The sequence below is a fragment of the Mixophyes fleayi genome, chromosome 1 (assembly GCF_038048845.1).
Source record: "Mixophyes fleayi isolate aMixFle1 chromosome 1, aMixFle1.hap1, whole genome shotgun sequence".
NCBI classification, from domain to species: domain Eukaryota; kingdom Metazoa; phylum Chordata; class Amphibia; order Anura; family Limnodynastidae; genus Mixophyes; species Mixophyes fleayi.
In genome coordinates this window covers 23,391,168-23,412,796 of record NC_134402.1, presented here as the reverse complement: position 1 = coordinate 23,412,796, position 21,629 = coordinate 23,391,168, and the positions used below count along the sequence as shown (strand labels likewise).

At 40.4% G+C, this 21,629-nt stretch overlaps 1 protein-coding gene across 2 annotated transcripts in view; it reads left to right on the top strand.

The window, feature by feature from the left end:
* Positions 1 to 19,732, top strand: part of SUCLG1 (succinate-CoA ligase GDP/ADP-forming subunit alpha) — a 33,556-nt gene extending 13,824 nt beyond the window's left edge. For both annotated transcript variants that reach the window (XM_075192513.1, XM_075192577.1), the window contains 5 exons: positions 1,591 to 1,648; positions 8,660 to 8,743; positions 12,260 to 12,411; positions 16,130 to 16,318; positions 19,519 to 19,732. In XM_075192513.1, the coding sequence (XP_075048614.1) occupies positions 1,591 to 1,648; positions 8,660 to 8,743; positions 12,260 to 12,411; positions 16,130 to 16,318; positions 19,519 to 19,545 (510 nt within the window). In that variant the 3' untranslated portion in view covers positions 19,546 to 19,732. The remainder of the gene's footprint in view (positions 1 to 1,590; positions 1,649 to 8,659; positions 8,744 to 12,259; positions 12,412 to 16,129; positions 16,319 to 19,518) is intronic.
* Positions 19,733 to 21,629: the final 1,897 nt, after the last annotated feature.

The window sequence follows — 21,629 nt, the reverse complement described above, 5'->3', positions numbered from 1 at the left end:
CGGTGACATTGAGTGAATATCTTTATAGAAATCCTTTGATCGTACCGTTTCTGATACAATAGAGATAATTGTTTTGTGGGCTAAACCACTGATCAGAAGAATGCCATCTACTCTCCTGGAAGCAGTGATATAACTGAAACCACTTTATGGGCAAAACTTATCAGGGACTGGTTCCTAGTGAATACTTAGACTTCTTCATTTTAATTTGTTCACCTCACAAAGAAAACCCCACCCAGAGTTAAGGCCAACAAACAGACAGCTGAGAGCCAGGAAAGAAACTTGTGAAACGCAGACCTTGGGGCTGATTGACATGGACTGCCTTATCTTCTTTTGAAGAAGGAAGATTAGTTCTTTTATCTACACACACTGTAAAACATCTACTCACACAAAGGTGTCGCTCATTATCTTACATCCTTGCTATGTTCTGAAGGGAGCTGCATCCCCCCAGAAGACATTGTAAGATACCAGGTTTTCTGGCCCAAATCTACCCACTTCACACTGGCTGGCCACCCACGGGTGCCTTACTTTGCCAGGGAACCAAACCCAGTACCTTTTCAGGTTCTTGTAGTCATTCAGGCAAATGCAGTTAGAAAAGTACAACAGTACATTTATTGTAATAAAAACACTAGAATATTATATACAGGAAATAAATTGCGGGCCGGTTCACCACATCATCTGTCCCTTACCCCACTAGCTTAAGGAGTTAGTCACCTGGCTGTCCTGACTTGAAGAGCCATGGTTCTACAGATGTAGTCCACTAGTAGAGAACGACAACTCAAAACTAGCCACCCTGCAACTGCCAGCCGTCAATCCTCAGAATGAATATCCCCCTGAGTGGCTCCTTATATCCAGGGTCAAATTTCAACAGTGGGGGGGAGTGGAGATGAGCTTCCACAGAAGCGCCCCAGCTGAGGTGGAAAAAAAAATGCATTTACTAGTCCTGTGGAAGACATTGGACACTAATTGGCATTCCCCACCTCCAGATATAGGATAGCAGTCAGCACCTCACCTGCGTCCTGAAACTTGAGCCTTACCCGTAACCCCCCCTGGCTTCACATTAAGATATTTACAATGAGCTGCTATGTCCCCTTATCCACATGTAATTAGACACTGCATTTGTTCTCTGGTGAGCTGGGGAACATAAAAAGGGGTATAAAAAGTACATGTTGTGCTTCTCATTTTGCGAGAAATGAGGGACAGGCTGGTTAAGGTGTTATCAAACTCGTTTCGTCACATATACTCGTTGCCATCTCACATCTATACTATACCCTGATAGATCTACATTTTCCCATAGGACGCCTATTACCATCTCACAGTTTCACATTTCGGTGGACAAAATGTGATGAGATGCGACTAGATCACATTAAGACCCGTTGGTCATCAAGATAACCTCACATATAGTGGTAGTCTTGCAACTGGACTTATGAACTAGCCTAAAAAGGATCACTTTTAGTTAGATCAGATGATTCTTACATGGCGAACAATTGGGAACAGGATGTGTGATAAAATTTCCAGTTTGCAGAAATCTGTGACTGTGGCTAGCTAATCTCCGAATATTGTCTTATTTACCCAATTTCAATATATTTTCAGCCTGGAGAATGTAAAATCGGGATCATGCCTGGCCACATCCACAAGAAAGGGCGAATTGGTATGTAAACAAGTCTGTGATTCCTAGCAATACCTAACCAGTTATGTAATCTTTGTTTTGTCTCATTACCTTTCTATTAACATATCTATGGTTTGTTTGCATGTTTGTTTGTTTGTTTGTTTGTTTTTTCTCTGGTTATATAAACTTGTTTCTTTGTATCTACAATGGGGGTGGGCTGGATTTGTATTGATCAAATCAGTGACAGCCAAGTACACAAAGATCAAACTAAGTTCACATTGTCAAAATGACGCTCTGTCACACAGGGTGTGCTGATTTTAAATCAACTTGATTTTAATCACTATTTAAATCTAATGATTTTAAAAAAAATTATTAGTTTAAATCGCCATTAAAAAAAATCCAGGGTTTTAACAAGCTTTTAATGATAACTGGCATACTGGGCAATATGGACCCATAGTCCTTTGACCTTTAATTAGTTGCACTACTAATAAAAGGTTTGTATCTATGGCTATTGCTTGCTGACCTAATTTAATTATGACTCGTGATACAAAGAGGCTCAGGCAACAGACAAGTCCATACAAGAAGCGGATAATTCCAGAATGCAGAGATAATGAGCAACACTACACCAGTGTTTCAAGTTCAGAGAGAGAGGACAGTTGAAAGAAATAACTTATCACTGTAAAAACAGTCCTGTTTAATGATCTCTTCTTTGACCACAATGTTGTATTAACCGTGGCACCAATAGACTGGTGGACAATGCACATTGATTCAGAAACTGTAGCTGGTAATGAAAATATCAGCTTCAGTAGAAAGAATATTTTGCACATTTGGGTTGAAAACCCGAGAAACCACTTGGCTACTGACAGCTGCAAAACTTGTTTCTTTTTTAAGGCGGTCAATAAAACTAATGTGTAGGCTCATTCACATTTACAAATCGGGCAAGGCAATTGCCAACTATTGTAACTTTTAACTTCATTGCTGTTTCTTTCCTTTTGTAGTTTGTGTTGTGATTTGTGTGTAGTTTGCCATGATTGGTGACACTGTCAAGTCATTTAAATTGAATATATTAAAGATACAGTATTTTAAAAGAACTCTGTATTCTTGGTTTACTTGATCATTTTTTTTTTTTTTTTTTTTAATGAAAAAAAATCTGATTTAAATCAAAATAATCTTGATTTATTTTTTTAAATCATGATTTTTCAGTCTGCAGTCACAGACCATGGTTTTCTATGGCTGTGGGAGTATTGTAAGAGAATTTCAGGAGACCTGTCTCGTATGTCTCCTACTCACGGCTTAGAATCTGTGTAACCAGGATTTACTAGTAGCTGGCGTGCCAGCTGCTGTTAGAATCAGTGTAACCTGAATCTACCAACACTTGTGTCAGGGTGACTAAATTGTTTCCATTAAAAATAAAAATTTAAAACGTGTAACAAAAAAAAAATATGTACATTTATTTCCGCACCCTATAGTTTTTTTTTTTTTATATAAAGCTTTGTAAAGTTTGCATAATTTCTGTACGTGAAAATCAGCAGACCTTTTTTCGTCTTTGTTTTTCGCTGCCAAAAGAGCTTTCCCCTCTATCCTAGGCAGTGCGACATGAGTTTGGATAGAGCGAGGAGATTATTGTAATTAATTTAGGGTAATCTATGCTCTGTCCCATTACAGTCTAGCAAGTAGTTTGACAGCTCACACTTAATGTAAATAAATGTAATTATGTGTGAAGCTCATTTACAATGTACATAAGAAATATCCGCGTGTGCAGGTGATGATATCAATAGATGTATAGTTTAATAAAAACAACTTTTGCAGAGAGTTATGTATGGAGAAATAAAATCTCTGTGAGATGGAACAGTGTTGGTTTCCTGCTCTACCCCCGGGCTGTAGATGTGCTAGGAGAGACTGGGCATGGTATGGCATAAATGTAAATAAACGCCCGAGGAGCAAATGGAGTGTAAGGTAGGCACCCCCTCCCCCCCAATAGTCTAGGTAATAAGAGGACCAGTCTGAGAGGTGACCGGTCCTCTTTAAGATACCTTCGCGGAGCAAGGTTGCTTATATATTTATATATAGAATATTTTAACCTCCCTTATGGCAGAAAAATAACTCTCCTGCTGGGATGAAATATACATAGGGAGGAAGCAGCCATGTTGTATTTATAGTCTCCAGAGAACATCTCTAAATGCACCGAGGTTTTTCATCAGAGGAAAAAGTCCCCTTTATGAGAAGTTATTGTGTCCTTGCTGGAGCCATCTCTTCTCCCTCTTTTATCATTCTGCGGCACAAAGCGGATAAACAAGAGTGATTGTCGTCATTTAAGGAGTGCAGTATTTACTGTGCAGCTGGGCACCGTATTCCAGGCCGGGCACTGGGAACATACATTATCACCATAATATATGTCATCATTCAGTATGAGCCCACATAGTAACGGGTAACTTAAAGAAGACGTACAAGACTTTCTCAGCAACATGATGGCACAGATGCGTTTTCAGCCTGGTATTTGTATCAGCCACACAAATGTCAGGCGGGTACCTGTCACATGCTCTCTTCTGGGTACTTGCAGATGTGCCCGTTCACCTTATGTCTTAGAAACAGCATATTTTGTTGCAAACTTATGATGTTGCTTTTTTTTTTTTTGTCTCAAACAAAACAAACCATAAAGCGTGGTATTAATAACCTATGGGCTCCATATAGCTTGGGTTGTGGTAAATAATAAAGGGCTGATCTACCTTTTGGTTAGCTTTTACCTGCTATAGTCTTTATTAAGACATTTTGTGGTCTATGTGAGGCTCGCTCAGGCCTTTATATCATGCAGGCAGCTTCTTTGTTTGTTGTCTTTGGATATGGCATAGAACTGCTCTATAGAAGTTGTGTTCATTGCCCAGAATATAACTGAACTTTGTAATGACCAACGGCATTGAAAATAAACCACTAAGCAGGAAGATTTAACAGCCTTGTTGAAGAACACAGATGTTTGCCGGATGTGTAGAAGCTAATATAAAATATATATAATGGCTTTTGGAGGACATGTACAAACAACAGAGCGGTACAACTTTGACAATCAAAGGGCTGATAGGCTAAAATATTGTAGAGTAAAATGTCCCCACTAAATGTATCACGGCGATTAGTAATATTTTCGTTGACATCACCTCTTTAGCCCGCATTCCTCTTTGCACGCTGTCAATAGATTTTATGTTTACCACAAGTTCATCTATTAATTTGTCACTCTGGATCTGGAATATCTTTGATTCTTACACGTAACAAATGAAGGGGGTATTCAATTGTTCGGCTTGACGGCCGAAAAACTCGCGCTCTAAAACTATTACCGTTAATACGGTAAAATTGCGCTTAAAAACCGTGGTATTGGTAGCAGTGTTTGCGGCTCTATATTTTAAGCAAAAAGCTTATAGCTCGTGGCTTGGTAGCGGTGGGTGGTAGTTGTAATAGGGTTCCCTTCAGGTGCGATTGAAGTGTTTAGTTTATAGCTTGTGAGCAATGGCTATAAATTTTGAGCTATAAACATACTCTACCCCAAACAACCCCCAGGGCTACAAACTACCAACAGTAGCAAATAACGGTACCACCACCACATACAATATACACTGCATTAGAGCTATAATGTTAAATACTGCAAAAAAAAAAAGCAATAATCAACTGCTAAACTTAATAGCATCCAAGTATATTGTCTGTACCAATTGCACTGTTCTTTTCCCACTCCCCCACTTCTCCCTCTCCCGCACCCCTTTTTATTTCCACCCCAGGTTGCGCCGCGGCAGAAACGGCAAGACAACCATACAATATAATACCAAAGGAATGTAAAATTTTAGTTGGACGCCCAACGTGATGCAACGTTATGCTGGCGGATAATTGATATCGGTTACTTGAGGGTTTTCTTTGATTGTGGTGGGCGGGTATGTGAGGCAGGAGGAAGTGTTTGGTTTCTTAGGGTGGGCGTCAATGTGTCTTATGAAAGCCTCTGCCCTGTGGAGGGGTACTCGGCTGGGTTGAAATCCAATACCCTCCCCACGCACACACATATTTTTCTGTTATCAAAACGGCAATAGGAGCCTAAAATGTTTGTGCTTTTTTCTTTTATTTTGTGTTTATTTTTTTGTTATATTCATCACTCCTTTCCACCCCCCTTTCCCTCCCTTAGAAATGAGAGGGGGCTTTTATTGGTATGCATAAACAATGAATGTCCACTGACAGATCAGTGCATGATAGCGCCAGGGAATCTGACCGTATTTATAGCCCAGCAATGTTTATGTGCTTGGCATCGCTGGCTCAGCATTTTGCCCACATAAGACTTAAGTGCTTGACATTGTAATGGTTAATAGCAAGCGGCGTGTAACTGTGGTATGTGACTCATATTCGTGACAGAGTGTTATCCACAAACAGATTAGTGCGAATGTAAAATGTCACCATATTCTCTGATACAATTGTGTAGCTCTAAATATCTGTGTTTCTGAAAATCCCCCAATACACAACTTTTTCTCACTATGCAATATTCATTGTGATCTTACGGTTATCTTTCTATATAAATGCCTATCTCTATATAAATGAAAGCTCTTAACTGGAAGATATTTCTAAAAATATCATTATCGATTAATTTTTGTCTTCCCATGCCGGGGGAAAATAAAGTAACAATTGCTTCAATCAGATTGAATGATCATAATTAAGCTGTATCTTTTTCTTTGTAGCATAGAATTTGTGTGTGTGTGTGTGTGTGTGTATAATTTTACACACAAGAGTGACTGATGTTACTGTGTTGAGAAGTTATTGTCTGTTTCTTGTGTTTTATTATTAGAGGAGTTGTTGGTCTCTGGGAATAGAATAACTGTCTAGGAAGAGCTCTTACAAAATATTTTTTCTTCTCCAGGAGGATAATTAAGTTTTTGGTGTAGTGTGTTGTTTCCCCCACCTCACAAATTTTTTTTTGTTTTATTTTTTTACTGTTGGTAGCTCTCTGAATGAAAAGCATACGGAGCAGGGGAGCATTAGTATTCCACCCATCTCCGCTCAGGATAGTGCCCATAAACTGAAAATTGAAAAATCAAATAGGAATGCAATTACATTTTGTAGATATATTTTTTGTGCACTCATAAAGCGCACGCTTAATGGCATAGTCTCGGAGCTTCCTTCAATATGGAGCTGAATAAAAAGTGTATTGTAAAATGTGCATGCAGAACGTGTTTAGTGCTGGGTAACGGGATTAAAAATAGTAAAAGGTAAAAAAAAAAATTTTTTTACAGCAAATTCAATATTTTTTCCAGGAAACAAACCTACGTAATGTGTTCTTGGTGTCCTAATACTCATTGGGGGGGAATTCAATCCCCCTCTCCTCCCCGAATTAGCGTTAAACCTATTACCGTTAGTACGGTAAATTTAATCCTACTTTCTGCTCACAGCTCAGAGAGCTGCAAGCAAAATCTACCGTAATAATAGTATTTAAGCGCACCATTACCATAATAACGGTAATGGAGCTCAGACCGCGTCACTTTTTACAGTAACGCGGCCAATTGAATTCCCCCATTGTATCTTTTTTATATATATATATATATATATCTTTTTTTTCCTTGTTCTCTCACTCTTACGGGGGTATTCAATTGACGGCGAGATCAACGCAAAGCCCGCGCTCGAAAAATATTACCTTTAATACGGTAATATTGCGTGTAAATACCGTTAATGCAGTAATTTACTCGCTGGATCAGGGAGCCGCGAGCTGAAATCCAGCGAGATATTACCGTATTAACGGTAATATTTTTCGAGCGCGGGCTTTGTGGCGATCCCGCCGTCAATTGAATACCCCCCTTAATGTGACTCTTTTCAGTGGCTTGCTAAGTTGTACAATTCAATATAAAAGGAGAAATTAACTTAAAGGACCTGATTCATTAAGGCAGGTAAAGCAAAATAAGAGTAACTTTGGACCTTGGCAAAACCATGTTGTATTGGAGTGGGGAGGTAAATTTAAAATGTGAGGACAGATTTATAATTGGGGTCGATCAACTATAATTTCCTAGATCAACTTTTAATGTCGGTGTAAAAATAAAGCTACCAAGTATTTGCGTCTTACATGAAAAAACAGCCAGTATTTAACCTATGTACAAAATAATAAACTAATTTGCACCCCTTGCATTACAAGGTTCAAAGTTGCTCATATTTTTTTTGCTTTCTTTCTCTAACGAATCAAGCCCAAAGTGTACAAATGTGCTATGAGTACCTTTAACGATGTCTGTCATTTGCTGGCTTATATTGTCATCACCATTTTCCGTCTTGGGGAGATGGAGAAATTACTTTGCAATGGAGACTGCCTAAGAAATGTTTAGCTTAACCCCCATCATCTGTTTTGTAAAGAAGTTTGTCTCCACAGCTTCCCCCCAGCGATCCCTGATCATTGCGAGCTTCCATCTTTCCTCTATTCCTCTCTCAAAAAAAAGGATTGAGTTTTGATGAGAAGATACCACAAGTGTATCTTTATTTGTGAAATTAAACTGTGACCAGTACTTTAATGGCACCACTAGGTGGCGGTAATGTATCGTCACTAAACACTAATAACTTTTAAATATCGCATAACTACTGTAGGACCATAAGTGTATTTCTGCAAATAGAACTGAAGTGCAGTTAATTTGAATCTGTTATTGGACTGAAGCTTTTTTTTCCCTTCAGTTCCTTAATTAGCTGTAATGCTTTGTGCTCAAAGTAGACATGCACAGCAAATTATACAGCTAATTATGTAATGTTAGGAAAAAACTGCATCCCACACAATTGAAGCTTTTCTCTAGTTGGATAGCGTAGGTCACTGTATTTTGATACACAGTCCACTATTCAGTACAGTGGCTGAACTTACATGCCGTGTAGATTAGCTCTAATCACAGCCTGACGCCGGGAGTAGAACACATCAATATCTGTACTGTTGAAGAACGATTGCCTCTAAGCAGTTGCCTTGTTGATTCCCTAAAACATGAACGTGTCAGCACAGTTCACAGATTTCATTGCCGCAGTGCTGAAGTAAACATGGACTTCCACTTACATAACACTGTATTCTTTCACCCGTAGGTATCGTGTCTAGATCAGGAACTCTGACATATGAAGCTGTGCATCAGACGACGCAGGTTGGATTGGGACAGTCTCTGTGTATCGGTACGTTTACTGAGCTTTTGTGTCCATCGGGCATGGAAAGAAAATGTCCTGCTGGGTAGTTTTTGTTTTTTTTTTAAATGAGGGAATGTGGTTTGACCTTCCGAATCACGTTCTCCACCTGCATCTACAAGGAGAAAACCTCTGCGGTTTGTAACTTCAATTTATTTTAACTTAAAACAGCAAAACAAAAACTCCTCACAATTTAATATGTTACTATTCAAAAAAAAAAAAAAAAAAAAAAAGACTTTGAGAATTCCAAATTCTGAAAATGTAGTAATAGATCAGTGATAGCTAACCTATGACACTCCAGGTGTTATGAAACTACAAGCCCCAGCATGCTTTGCCAGTCGATAACTAGCTGATAGCTGACACAGCATGCTGGGGTTTGTAGTTTCACAACACCTGGAGTGTCACAGGTTAGCCATCACTGTAATAGACAGTGCTCCTGTTTCCTAATCTCTGGGAGAGGATAAATAACCTAGTGGCATACTATGTATTGGGGGCACTTTTTTGTGGCTTAATGCTTATTTGTTGGACCCATTACTGTTAATATTATGATATTGGCACCATCAGTTAATGACTGTGTTTAGGAGTCTGCAGGAGACTGACTTCTGTTCCGCTCCAAGGTGATACAAAATACTATATGCAGGGGGCGCCTAAGCAACTTTTTAAATATGGCAGCTGTCAGCAAGGGGATGGACATGGTTCATTCTTATAATTATAGTTATCTCAGGTACACTTTATTTGTAACCTTAATGCCCAGGATATCTTGTATTATCCAGTGGTGTTCCTTTTATAAAGCATCTGCTGTAGTTAGTAGTGTGTAATGCTTCCTTCCTTATCTGGGTTTGTATAAAAACCTAATAATGCATTATTTTACAGTCGAGGATTAATCTTGTGAACTCAGACTGTACACACGTATCTCCTAACCTTCTTATATTGTGTATAGCGCTCGGTATCTGGTGTTTTATCTAAATTGTCCATGAAAGCTTGCTACCAATTCTTATTTGTTACTCATAAATCATATAACATGTCATAAGGCCCATTTAATGTGCACCTGTCAACTGCACAAGAAAATTGTGTGCGCATCGCCTTCCATGTTCTGTATGTAATGGACCAAGCCAGCATGAATCAAATACTGTAAGATGTGCCTGATGCCTTCACACAGTGGAGGTTGAATTAATATTCATGAACATGCAGCCTCAGTTCACTAGGAATCGGGGTTATTGTGGAGGCTGTATTCTCCTGACTGTTGGTGGCTGCTTCCAGCATGTGCAGGTGTTCTACTGTTAGGGAACAAACATTGTAATAAAACAAGAATGTAAATTGCGAGCAGGGACTTACCTCTGTTTGGCCATCTTACAATATATAGGAATGTAGGAGTCTGATATCTGAGGACAAGTGGGAAAGAGTGCGTTGTGAGGCTTTATGATCCAGTTACGTGGCAAACTAGGTTAGTGGGTGGTTTGAGTATAGAAAGAGACTACAGTTACATTTTGCATGAATCGACTTGGGAAATATTTTCATGCAAGGGAAGAAATGTATGTTGCTGCAGTTTTGCTGTGTAAGTAGAAGTGTTTCATATGTGATTCTGGTATGTGTAGGCAACCACTGTAGGATCTGGCAGGAAGACACTGCTATGTAGGCCGATAAATGTTGGTGTCATCTGCTTAGAGTTTGCACGAATACCCAAAGGAGCTCATTAGTTTTTCTAGAAATATGGCATAGATAAGGGAAGATTAGAGTGCCTAGCAATAAGCCATGCTGTGGTACTTCATTTCTCTGGATCCAACTGCTCTATCATTTGAACACTGAAACAGCGGTTTTGATAGGTAGGATGAGAACCAGGAAAGGACCTTATCCTGCAGACATAGGAAATGCAATGTTTGCCCGAGAATTGAGTGTTTTTCATAGTTAAATGTGCAGAGACTCCAAGTAGAATTAGAAGTAAGTAATGAAATTTCCGTTTAACAGTGATTAAATCATTGACCACCTTAGTCTGTGCAGTCTCTATGGAGTGTTGGGAATGAAAGCCTGACTGAAGAGGATCCAATAGTTTGCGTGTGGTGAGTGTAGGTAAGACTCTGACGAAGCTTGGAGAGGGGCATGGGAGATGGGGCTATCATCTGTGCGAGAATTTGGGTCAGAATTTGTTTTTCCTTAAGAAAAGGAGTAATTGTCACATATTTGACTAATGATTGAAATAAAGTGAGATACTACAGAGGTTATTTAAGGCCGACATGAGCACCGCAGATGGTGAACAACTGGTTTGTAGTAGGATAGGGTCGAGTGTCTGATGTGAGTGAGTTCTCTGTACAGCGCTGCGGAATTAGTGGTGCTATATAAATAAATGATGATGAGTGGACAGTTAATAGAGTGAGAGAAGTGGGTAGAGACTCCTTCGTTTGTGAGATCGAATTAAGAGTAGGTGCAGGGAAGGAATTAAGCCGGTTGTTGCAGGGAAGAGGATACCATTTCATATTGGATTTGGTCAATCTTGTCCTTCAAGTAGGAAGTGAGTTCTTGGTCAGTGATTGGTGTTGGTGTGAGTGTTGGCTGTGGTTATAAGCCTAAGTGGAGATTGGAAGCATTATCTTTTATTGCTGACAGCTCTGTACCAGTGACCTACAGTAGAGGCAGCCATTTGTGTGACCTAAACCCCTTTTCAGACTATTAGTTCATTAAGACGTAGTGATATCACTAAGGCACGTTGTGCCACTAGGATTACTATTCTCCTTTACTTATAAAGCGCTGATGTTTTCCTCCGCATTATAAAGATAGCCCTGCTCACATGAGCTGACACTCCATATGGATGCCTAATCACTGTGTGTCTCAGTAATGTTCTTAGTACCTATTGTAATGGTAACTTGCATTCTTATAAATTTTAGTTCAGTCCACAGCAACGCTGGCTCCCCTGTGTGCAGAAGACGGCTCCACTTCACACCTGTCCAATTTTCAACTGCATTGTTAGATCTTCTTTGTCTTTTTGTTAGACGGAATTATGAGAGTCTGTGTGATTCTGACAGTTCTTGTATCGTGTTTAGTGATTAGCCAATGTACCTGCTAGTCTGTTCCCAATTAAAAAGAGAGCAGTTATACCGATAATAAGCTTGCTTGCTGTCGCTCCTGCCTGTTTAGCGCTGATCACTTCGCCAGTTATAACCAGAGGATGCCAGGATTGATTTTTATTTCTAAACTTCGATGTAGTATGAAAATAATTGGCTATTTGTTTTATTTTTATTTATTATTTTTTTTTAGCATCGGAGCATGAACTGAAAGCTCAAGTTTAACCTGATGCATTTTCTGTTTCCAATGTGTTTATAGAAATTTCCACATTCTGTTGTACAGAGTTAGTCAGGTGATTTATTTATTTTTAGTTTTTATATATCGTATGGTTTTTGAAACCTTTTACTCTATTAAATATGAATTTGAATAAAAAAAAATTGGGGGCTTAATCAAATGTGTATCATGTAAACCGCAGCATCACTAAACATACCTTCCCCTTCTGCTCGTTAGGAATCGGGGGAGACCCGTTCAACGGAACAAACTTTATTGACTGCCTGGATGTCTTCTTGAACGACCCTAAGACGGAAGGCATCATACTGATCGGGGAGATTGGCGGCAGTGCCGAAGAGAATGCAGCCAACTTCTTGAAGGAGCACAATTCTGTACGTATATATTGTTATTCTCTATCAATTAATACTGTAAACGCTCCTCAAGACCGAGTTCTGTATAATTCAGTTTACTAGGAACTACTGGTGTCATTCAGGCACTTTATGCTTCATTCTTTAGTGATGTCACCAGTTCCTTGTGAATGGACTCTATTATTTTGTTTTATTTTATTTTTTATGGTATGAAGAGTTTTTTTTTGATGACTGGATTCAGTTTCTGATTACAGAAAACTTTAACGGTTTTATGTATGGGCAGCACGGTGGTATAGTGGTTAGCACTTCTGCCTCACATCACTGGGGTCATAAGTTCAATTCTCAAGCATGGCCTTATCTGTGAGGAGTTTGTATGTTCTCCCCGTGTTTGTGTGGGTTTCCTCCGGATGCTCTGGTTTCCTCCCACACTCCAAATACATACTGGTAGGTTAATTGGCTGCTAACAAATTGACCCTAGTCTGTTTGTCTGTGTGTGTGTGCACTACGGAATATAGACTGTAAGCTCCAATGGGGCAGGGACTGATGTGAGTGAGTTCTCTGTACAGCGCTGCGGAATTAGTGGCGCTATATAAATAAATGATGATGATGATGTAGGAGATGATGTAATGCCTCATAAACAAGTATGGGGATATTGTAAGTCACTGACTGGTTCAGAACTTACAAAGTCAAAATGCCCATAAATTATACAGCCGCTAAAAAGTTTTCTTCTGGAGTAAAAGCCACGCTAGTGATAATACCGGTGATTGCAGAGCAGGAGTCTGCAAACCGTAACAACAAGTGTAGCCAGTTCCATAGAGGATCAGCAGTTACCAGAAGCGGTAACTAGCGATAGTGCCCTGTGGTCGCCCTAACATTAAAATATGTGAATCTGCACCTCTGCTGTTTGAAAGTCTGAAGAGAGGCGGGCACACTAGTTAAATAGCCAAAGTTGTACACGCTTCCCCTCTCACCTGCTATTTACACTCTTCTAGAACAGTGACGTTACTTTACATCTTACAAACATAATCTACAAACACAGCACCAGCTGTTTAACCTATGGGGACTGTTGTTCAAGCGATATAAAAATAATACACCATTTTGATGATGGTGCCCAATTAACCAAGGTATGTTTGTTTTAAAAGTCCTAGGAGTAAATTCCTGCTCTTAAGTTTGTTTCTAAGGGATTTAACTATACCATCTGTCTCTAATGGATTTGTCCTTTTTTTTATTAAATGATTCTGTTAGACTAGGGAGCCCAAGGCATGCTTATGAATTTCTAACCGCAAAAGGCGATTTAAACTTTTTTAATGTATAGCCTTTAAACATTAGGATCTAAACTGCAACAGCACTATGCATGGGAATCCCAACTCGACTGAGCATGAAAACCATTAAAATGACAGTGTTTGTGTCGTGTTTGGACAAATAACGAATAGTTTTCTAAATTTTTTTACGTATATGCAGGGCCGGATTAACCATAGGGCTAACTGGGCTACAGCCCAGGGGCCTATGGCATCCAGGGGGCTCTTGAAAGTGCTCAGCAGCAGTATTGATCGGTCGGGGGCGGGGGCGCCCCCGGCGCGATCAGTGCTGCTGAGCACTTTCACTGCGGTACTTCCCCGGCGCGCTGTAGTCTCCTTACTGAGGAGATCTCGTGAGTCTCACTCTCACGAGATCTCCTCAGTAAAGAGCGTGCAGCGCGCCGGGGAAGGAGGTAAGTGTTGGGGGGGCGCGGGCAGCTCGGATCACGTGGGGGGGGCCCTCACGGGGGAATGGAGGCCCCCTTAGCCCAGGGGCCTCCATTCCCTTAATCCGGCCCTGCGTATATGAAAGAAACATAACTTACAGCTTGTAGCTCGTCAGATCATTAATGCATGCAAAGGAATTACAATAAACGTGTAGCCAATCAGAACATTAGAAAATTGATGTTACTAAACCATACAGTAGCCAATGAGAAGGGTTCTGAGCGTGACCAGCCTGTAGCCACTCAAAGCATTATTAATAGTCAAAGCATTATTGGTAAAAGTAATGCCAAGACCAGTTGCCAATAGAAACTGCTGTGCAGGCCCGGTTATTTACAGCAGGTAGACAGCAACAAATTGGTCGTGCGCAATTCAGATGGAGAATTAGGAGTACTAAAGGCCAATTTAAATGCCACCTGGTCTTCGGCATAAGATGGACCAACGCGAGCATCCAGAACTTCAAGCACGCCTATAGGTTATGATGAAAAGTTGATCGATACAACTTGATCTGCAATGTGCGGCATCTTTCTGCACTGTATATATGCATAGAAACAAGACAAGAGTCCCCAACAAACCTTGGTATTAAAAGTGCTAAAGCAGGAGTCATGGTGATCTGTCTCCTAACCTCTACTGTTAAGAAGAGACCTCTGATTTGCAGTGTTGTTTAGTTATGCTGTATCATTAATACATTGTTCTGTTTGTTTGGAGTGTCTCCATACGTGCCAAAAAAAAAGCGTAGCCCATTCCATTACAGAATATGCCCGGCAGAATTGATCAATTAAAAAAAAAAAAAAAAAAATATATATATATGCCATGCCCTGATAGATGAAACAGCTTAGTTTATGAGACCAGACAAGGTTTTTTGCTACACTTCAGTGCTCGTTAGCCTACTGCAAGAGAGCCCAGACAGGAGTCGGTGCAAAAATGTTGACACCACTTTTGTTCTTGGTTGTTAGTTGACCCTATTTTTGTCTGTTAAACGACAAAAAGTCCCGCCCATCACACTTGCCTTGGATAGGTTTGATTCATACACCGGAGCCGTGCCAGTGATGTCACAGTAGCCCAATTACTGCATTCTCAGCTTTTTCACTTGTCAGATCTCATTTGGGCACAGATTATAATTCTGGATATTCTTTTCTCCTGACTCTTTTGTTTTTGTTTTTCTATATTCACAGGTGGTTGCGATATGTTTTGCTGCCTTCAAATAGTTCTTTCTAGTACGTTTACTTTTAGATTAGTTTCTGCAGTGTGTACAAAACTAAAGTTGCAGGTCATTGATTGCTATATATAACAGACTTAAAGTGTTTATTGCTCCAGCAACCGCTATTGTGTTATTACTAATGAATAAATTATTTAGACTTTTCCTAATTTGCTTTGTTCCACACCTGGATAAATGTTTCTGCTGGTGCTCATTGATTATAGCTGTTTTCTTCGTTAAGAAAATAATTTATTTGTTTTGTTGTTCACTCCTTTTCCCCCTGTTTTAAACTAATTTACTTTTCTGGAAGGCTGGAGGTGCAGAAATGATCCCTCTGACTTCATTAGCGGGAACAGTTTTATACCGGTTTTTTTCTTTGTTAGCGAGTTGCAAAAGATGATAAACAAAAGTGAGAGGCCTGTAAATTGACACATTAAACTGCGTACTCCAGCTTTTTCGCAGGGGAAGCCATCTCTGAGGTTTAGAAGGAATAAAAGATTTGCTTGATTAAGTACGTTGCAGAGGCCCATTCACCGGCTCAGACTGTGCACTTTCTTCACACACAGGCTGACATCTGCTAGTCTCTGTCCTGAGGTAGTTTTTCCCTCCGTGAGCCCATGTGCTGGATTGCTATGCGAGAACAAACGCTGCAGCTTGCCCAAGGCATGCACTGTACTTCAATTACGCGTCTTATTCTGCATTGATCTTCCCGTTTGCTCGCTCACAAATTACAGAGGACACAAAAGTATCCAGCAATGTTTGTTCTCAAGATTCCATTTTTAACCCTTTGGTTTCCTTTTGACAGGGTCCTAACGCCAAGCCTGTGGTGTCCTTTATTGCTGGCCTGACTGCCCCTCCTGGCAGAAGGATGGGACACGCTGGGGCCATCATTGCAGGCGGGAAAGGTGGCGCTAAGGAGAAAATTGCAGCTTTGCAGAGGGCCGGCGTCGTCGTCAGTATGTCTCCTGCCCAGCTGGGCAGCACCATGCACAAGGTAAAGAACGCAGAGTCTATATAATTATACCTCCATTTGCAGTGCTGAATCGTTCAGGTTGTTAAAATAATGTTTCCTTCGCCTCGTCTGTTTTCTTTGTCGCAAGCACTGCTGGGTAGTTTGCTGAACTTATTTTCTGCTGTTACTTTTCCCTTCACCCGCAGATTCTTTAGAAGCTGTAACAACACTCAGGAAATGCCGAACAGACCCTCTTAAGTCCTTATCAAAATGCCCTACAGCGTGTGCCAGACATAATTGCTTAGCATTAACATTGCATTTGGGCACAATAGCAAGCGATTGGCACAACTTCTACTGTATAGCGCAGCGCAGCTGTCGGGGAAACGGTGCACATTCATGTTACGTCGGAAACAATCATTCAGCAATGCTGGAGGTATCTGAGAGCTGAGAAAAGGCTTTAGCTTTTCTGTAATAACGTTTAATTGCCACATTTATCCGGAATGTGCTGTCTAGGTGTACGTCTGGATTGTTTTTTGCAGTACACAAAAAAGTGTTTTTTGTTTTTTTTTGGTCTTTTAAAAAGGTAACTAACTTGTTTCACCTTAAAAGCAAAGGAAGCCAGACTTACCGCACTGTGTCGATATAAATATGTAAATGTGCTGTGTAGAAGTGTGTTTAATACTAAGAGTGGTATTCATGAAAACTGGTGCACAGGTAACATTACAAAATGGTGCAGAAACGTTTTTCTAGCAGAACCAATTAGAATCCAGTTTCTATGGGATATAGCACATTTTACGACATTTTCACCACTTTTCACATTCTCCTATATCTGTACACAACATGCCGGTGGATCTGTCAAGATCTCCCTCTTTGTTCTAATAATCCACTAGGGCATTGTGTAAATATTTTGACCCACATGTCTTGTGAGCTGCAGGCATTAGACGTTCCCCCGTGTTAGATCTAAGTCAGACCACACTCCTGCTCTGGCTGCATGTTGATGCTGGACATTCTTCTCTAAGATCTTTTAATCTCAGAGCCAGAATGGGGATATGAACTGCTTAACTCTACATAGCAGCAATGCATTAGTTCGTTGAGTATTTTGTGTCATTTGTTTTTGGTGGTTGTGATAGTTTTGGGTTTTGATTAAATTCTACCCGAACTGGGCCGATAACTACCTCCAGAAATCGGTACATGGCTCAAAGAAAGGAATTGACATAACCTAGAGTCCTAAAATATTAGTAAGCAAATGGAACACCGAAACTATATAGCTTTGAAGGATCACCCCAGGTTTTACATTTTTTATTTAACCTCCATTGATGCCTCTGTAAATAATAATTGTATAATCTGCGCCTTGCTCTAGCTCAGTTATAAACTACTCACTTTCTCAGCTGCTGCAATCGCCTTAGCTTATGTTATCAGTTCTGACCTGTGCTGACAGCTGATGCACATGAACACTGCGATCTCCTCTGCATAATCGACCGAATTGGAGAGAGTGTTAATGTCTCGCTCTCGGAGCTGCGTGCATAGGGCTCACTTAGAAGCAGGTAGAGAAAATGTCGTCATGTCCGCTGACAGAGGATGGATCAGTGAGTTGTTGGCATTAGTTGCCCTCTTTGGACGATACTCCTGCTGTGCCCTAAATGTAAAACTATAACCACAATTTCCAGACCAAATAGGTGCGATATGGTGGTGATAGCAGCAATATAAAGGCAACTGCCTTCTACCAAAATCCGGTAACTCGGGAACATAGCCAGATCAGGTGCCAAAACATCGCCTTCCTGTTGTGGATTTTCTAGGACAGGCAGCGGTAGCTGTCAGATCAGCTCTGTAAGGTGATGGTGAATGAAATGCCGGACATAGAACTGGGTTAATATGCTTGTAGCAGAAGAAAATCCAAGCGGCTTTTATGTGACTGGATAATCAGATGGTTCAAAACAGACGACCCACACTGCAAAAATATATATCTATATCCATCTATATGTCGTTTCTATTGAGTGGGTGGGGGGTGTCATGTAGTCGCAGCCAGACATTGGCCATCGGTAGACGTGTTCTAGATGTGTCCGATATTTTGGACTTTAAACTGGGCTAAACCCTAGTTCTGCTATACTAGTGCACCAGGAAAAAGATGTGAATCCATGTAAACTGTTTCTTTAAAAAAGTTGTTTTCTGACAATCTTTTCAAATGTTGAAGGATACAAAGTATTTAGTGGAATACAGAATCATTTCAGAGACCTTTTGACATCTTACAGACTGACTGTGTGTTTGTTTTGTATCCCCTCCATACTTGAAAGTAACATTTAGCTGTCCAGCATTAGAAATCAATAACTGTAAATAGAATGAGGGAGACTTGTTGATGGGGTCACAGTATTTTAATAAAAATACAGGATGTGGGGAAAATATGGGACTAAAGGAAAGGAGCCCATACATAGCACATTTTTCTCACAATGCAATCGTATTCCACGAGGCCTTAGAATGATTAACATGCAAAGGTCCTTAATCCACCGATCATAATGGAAAAGACTTTCGCGAAATATGATTGTCCGTGTTACACCTTTTTCCCCAGTTTTGGTGGGTCTGCCATGAATATAGTTCAGCCATTGGCGGTTCCACTGCTGGGCCTCGAGTACCAAGTTACTTTTCCATCATGACCTGAAATTTCTGGCTACTAAGAAATATAATTTGGCAACCTCCTTTCCGATAGATGGCGCAGCACTATACACAGGCTAAATGGGCTTTAATTTTACAATATCGCCTTCTGTTCTGTCAGTCTGCACACAAAATGAAAATGTTCATTTCTGTTGGAGGATTTGCAGTTAAACCTTCCCCAATATATCTATGTCAAGAACGAAACCCTTTGTGTGACATCTGTACTTTACTGCAGATCTGTGACAAACCGTGTGTACGGCTCTTTTCATGCACTCGGTGGCAGCAAAGTGCAGCTTTTACTAAACGTTCACTGAGACAGGAGATGAAGTCAGCTTGTAAGGATCCTGTATAGAATGCAAGGTGTGATTTTATAGAGCTTATGGGTGCCAAATCTGCATATACCCATGTGCTCGTAGAGAGTATTGCATGTGTTATTCACCTCTTCAATGTTCTATGCGTATCCTGGAAAGTTTTGATGCATTTGTTTCATCTCTGCGTCCACACTACATAAGAATGAGTAAGTGTTACGCTCCAGGCCAACGCCGCCTTCAGATTGTTTCATGTCACTAACATATATTATTTATCCCCCCCTGCAGGAATTCGAGAAGAGGAAAATGCTGTAAGAGGGTGGAAGGGAAATGTCCACGCAACGCACCTTGTTCATATCGTCCAAACGTGTTCTTACAACACCACTATCTTTCACAGCCATTACTGTTATCCCTAACATTCTATCCGAGGATAGGATGGACCGGTTCATTAGATTGTACAGCCTTCCCAAATAAATATTTCCATTTATTTTGGATCTTAAAATGTGTGTGTTTTTATTATTATTTCCAACAATGTTATTTTGTAACATTATGCATCGAAACATAGAATTTGACAGCAGATAAGAACCGCTTGGTCCATGTAGTCTGCCCATTTTTTTACCTATTGTAACTTGAAACCTTATTTGATCCTTCATTCTTTTTAATGATATCCTTATGTCTATCCCAAGCATGTCTAAATTGCTCTACTGTATTATCTACCACCTCTGATGGGAGGCTATTCCACTTATCCACTACCCTTTCTGTGAAGTAGTTTTTCCTCACATTTCCTCTGAACCTACTTCCCTCCAGTGTCAGTGCATGTCCTTGTGTTCTAATACTTCTTTCTTTGAAGAATGTTTGCCTCCTTGTTAAAACCCTTGATATATCTGAAAGTTTCTATCCTATCCCACCTTTCCCTTCTTTGATCCAAACTATACATATTAAGATCTTTTAGTCTTTCCTGGTAAGTTGTGCGCTGTAGGCGATGCTGTATGATAGAGGAGGGTTGTTTATTTAAATCAAACCTATTAGCAAATTTCATTTTTTTCACTATCAAATGTTAACAAACTTTTCTTGTGCTTATGACATTGTTTGTGTAAGTGTATCTGATGTATGTCTGACAGAAACCTGGTGCTTATGTTGTTGGTGCAGAGCTCTCCACTTCAAAGTCATCCTTTTGTGAATTGGTACACCATATTGTCCTGCATATGTATATATTCAAAATAAGTCGCACCCAATGTTTTATAAAGGGGAAAATTTAAACTTGTCTCTCTCGAATTCAAGCCCCTTTTAATTTTAACATAAAATCCTGCTCAGTGTCAGATTAAGTGTTATATGAGCCTGGAGCGGGAAATTAGAAACAACCTATTGTGAGCAATGCTGTCCTGTTGAGGGGGTGTGCTGTGGGTGTGGCCACAAATTCTTTCTTAATCAGCAACAGCGCTATAAAAATGGCTAGTACCAAGCCTGGTCTACATAGAATAGGTGGAGCCACAGAACCCGGAGCAAATGCTTGCTCCAGCACCCTGCTCAGTCCCGCCCCACTCATACACCGCATCTAGTACTATTGTGTGCCTGAGGAGGGGGCGTGGCTGCATGTGGGAAAAAAACATGGTGGTTCTCGGACAAACATCAGCTAGAAGAAGATAAAGATTAATGTTTGGACTCGTTGACTCGTGCTAATTCTCAGTGTCTTGAAAGTCTATGGAGAGCTGGTAAGATTGGAGAGGATGAGTAGCAGTGAAGGTGGAAGGGAGGAGGTAGGTACGATGGAAGGTTGAAACAGCAGGTGGATGGACACGACAGATGTGAGAGGTAGACAACATCAAGGGAAACAAAATTTTGAGGGCTAATGGATGTGGCTGTTGGTGGACTGTGTTCTCTTCTACCTGTTGTTGCAGCTTTCACAACCTGCTGCTTGTTTCTTGTCTGGATCCTGGAATGTTGGGGCCTCTTCGGTAAATGTATAGGTACATGACACTGGTCACACAGTATATTAGATTAGACATACTACAAACCTAACATACTTTTTTTTAATTGTTGAGAATGAAAAAGCAGCTCAAAAATGGCCTCTGCACATCCACATCACTCATCCCAAAATGCCCCTCATTTTCTCCCTAAATTCCACCAGATGCTACTTGGACCTCCTGTATGTCCTCCAGATAGTCTTGTGGTATCAAGACGTTGGCAACAGATCCTTTAAGTCCTGTAAGTTGCGAGTTGAGGCCTCCATGGTTCTGACTTGTTTTTCCAGCGCATCCCACAGATTTTCAATCGGATTAAGATCTGGGGAATTTGGAGGCCAAGTCAAAACCTTGAACGCTGTCATGTTGCTCAAACTGTTCCCTAATAATTTTTGCTGTGTGGCCGGGTGTATTCTGCTGAAAGAGGCCACTGCTATC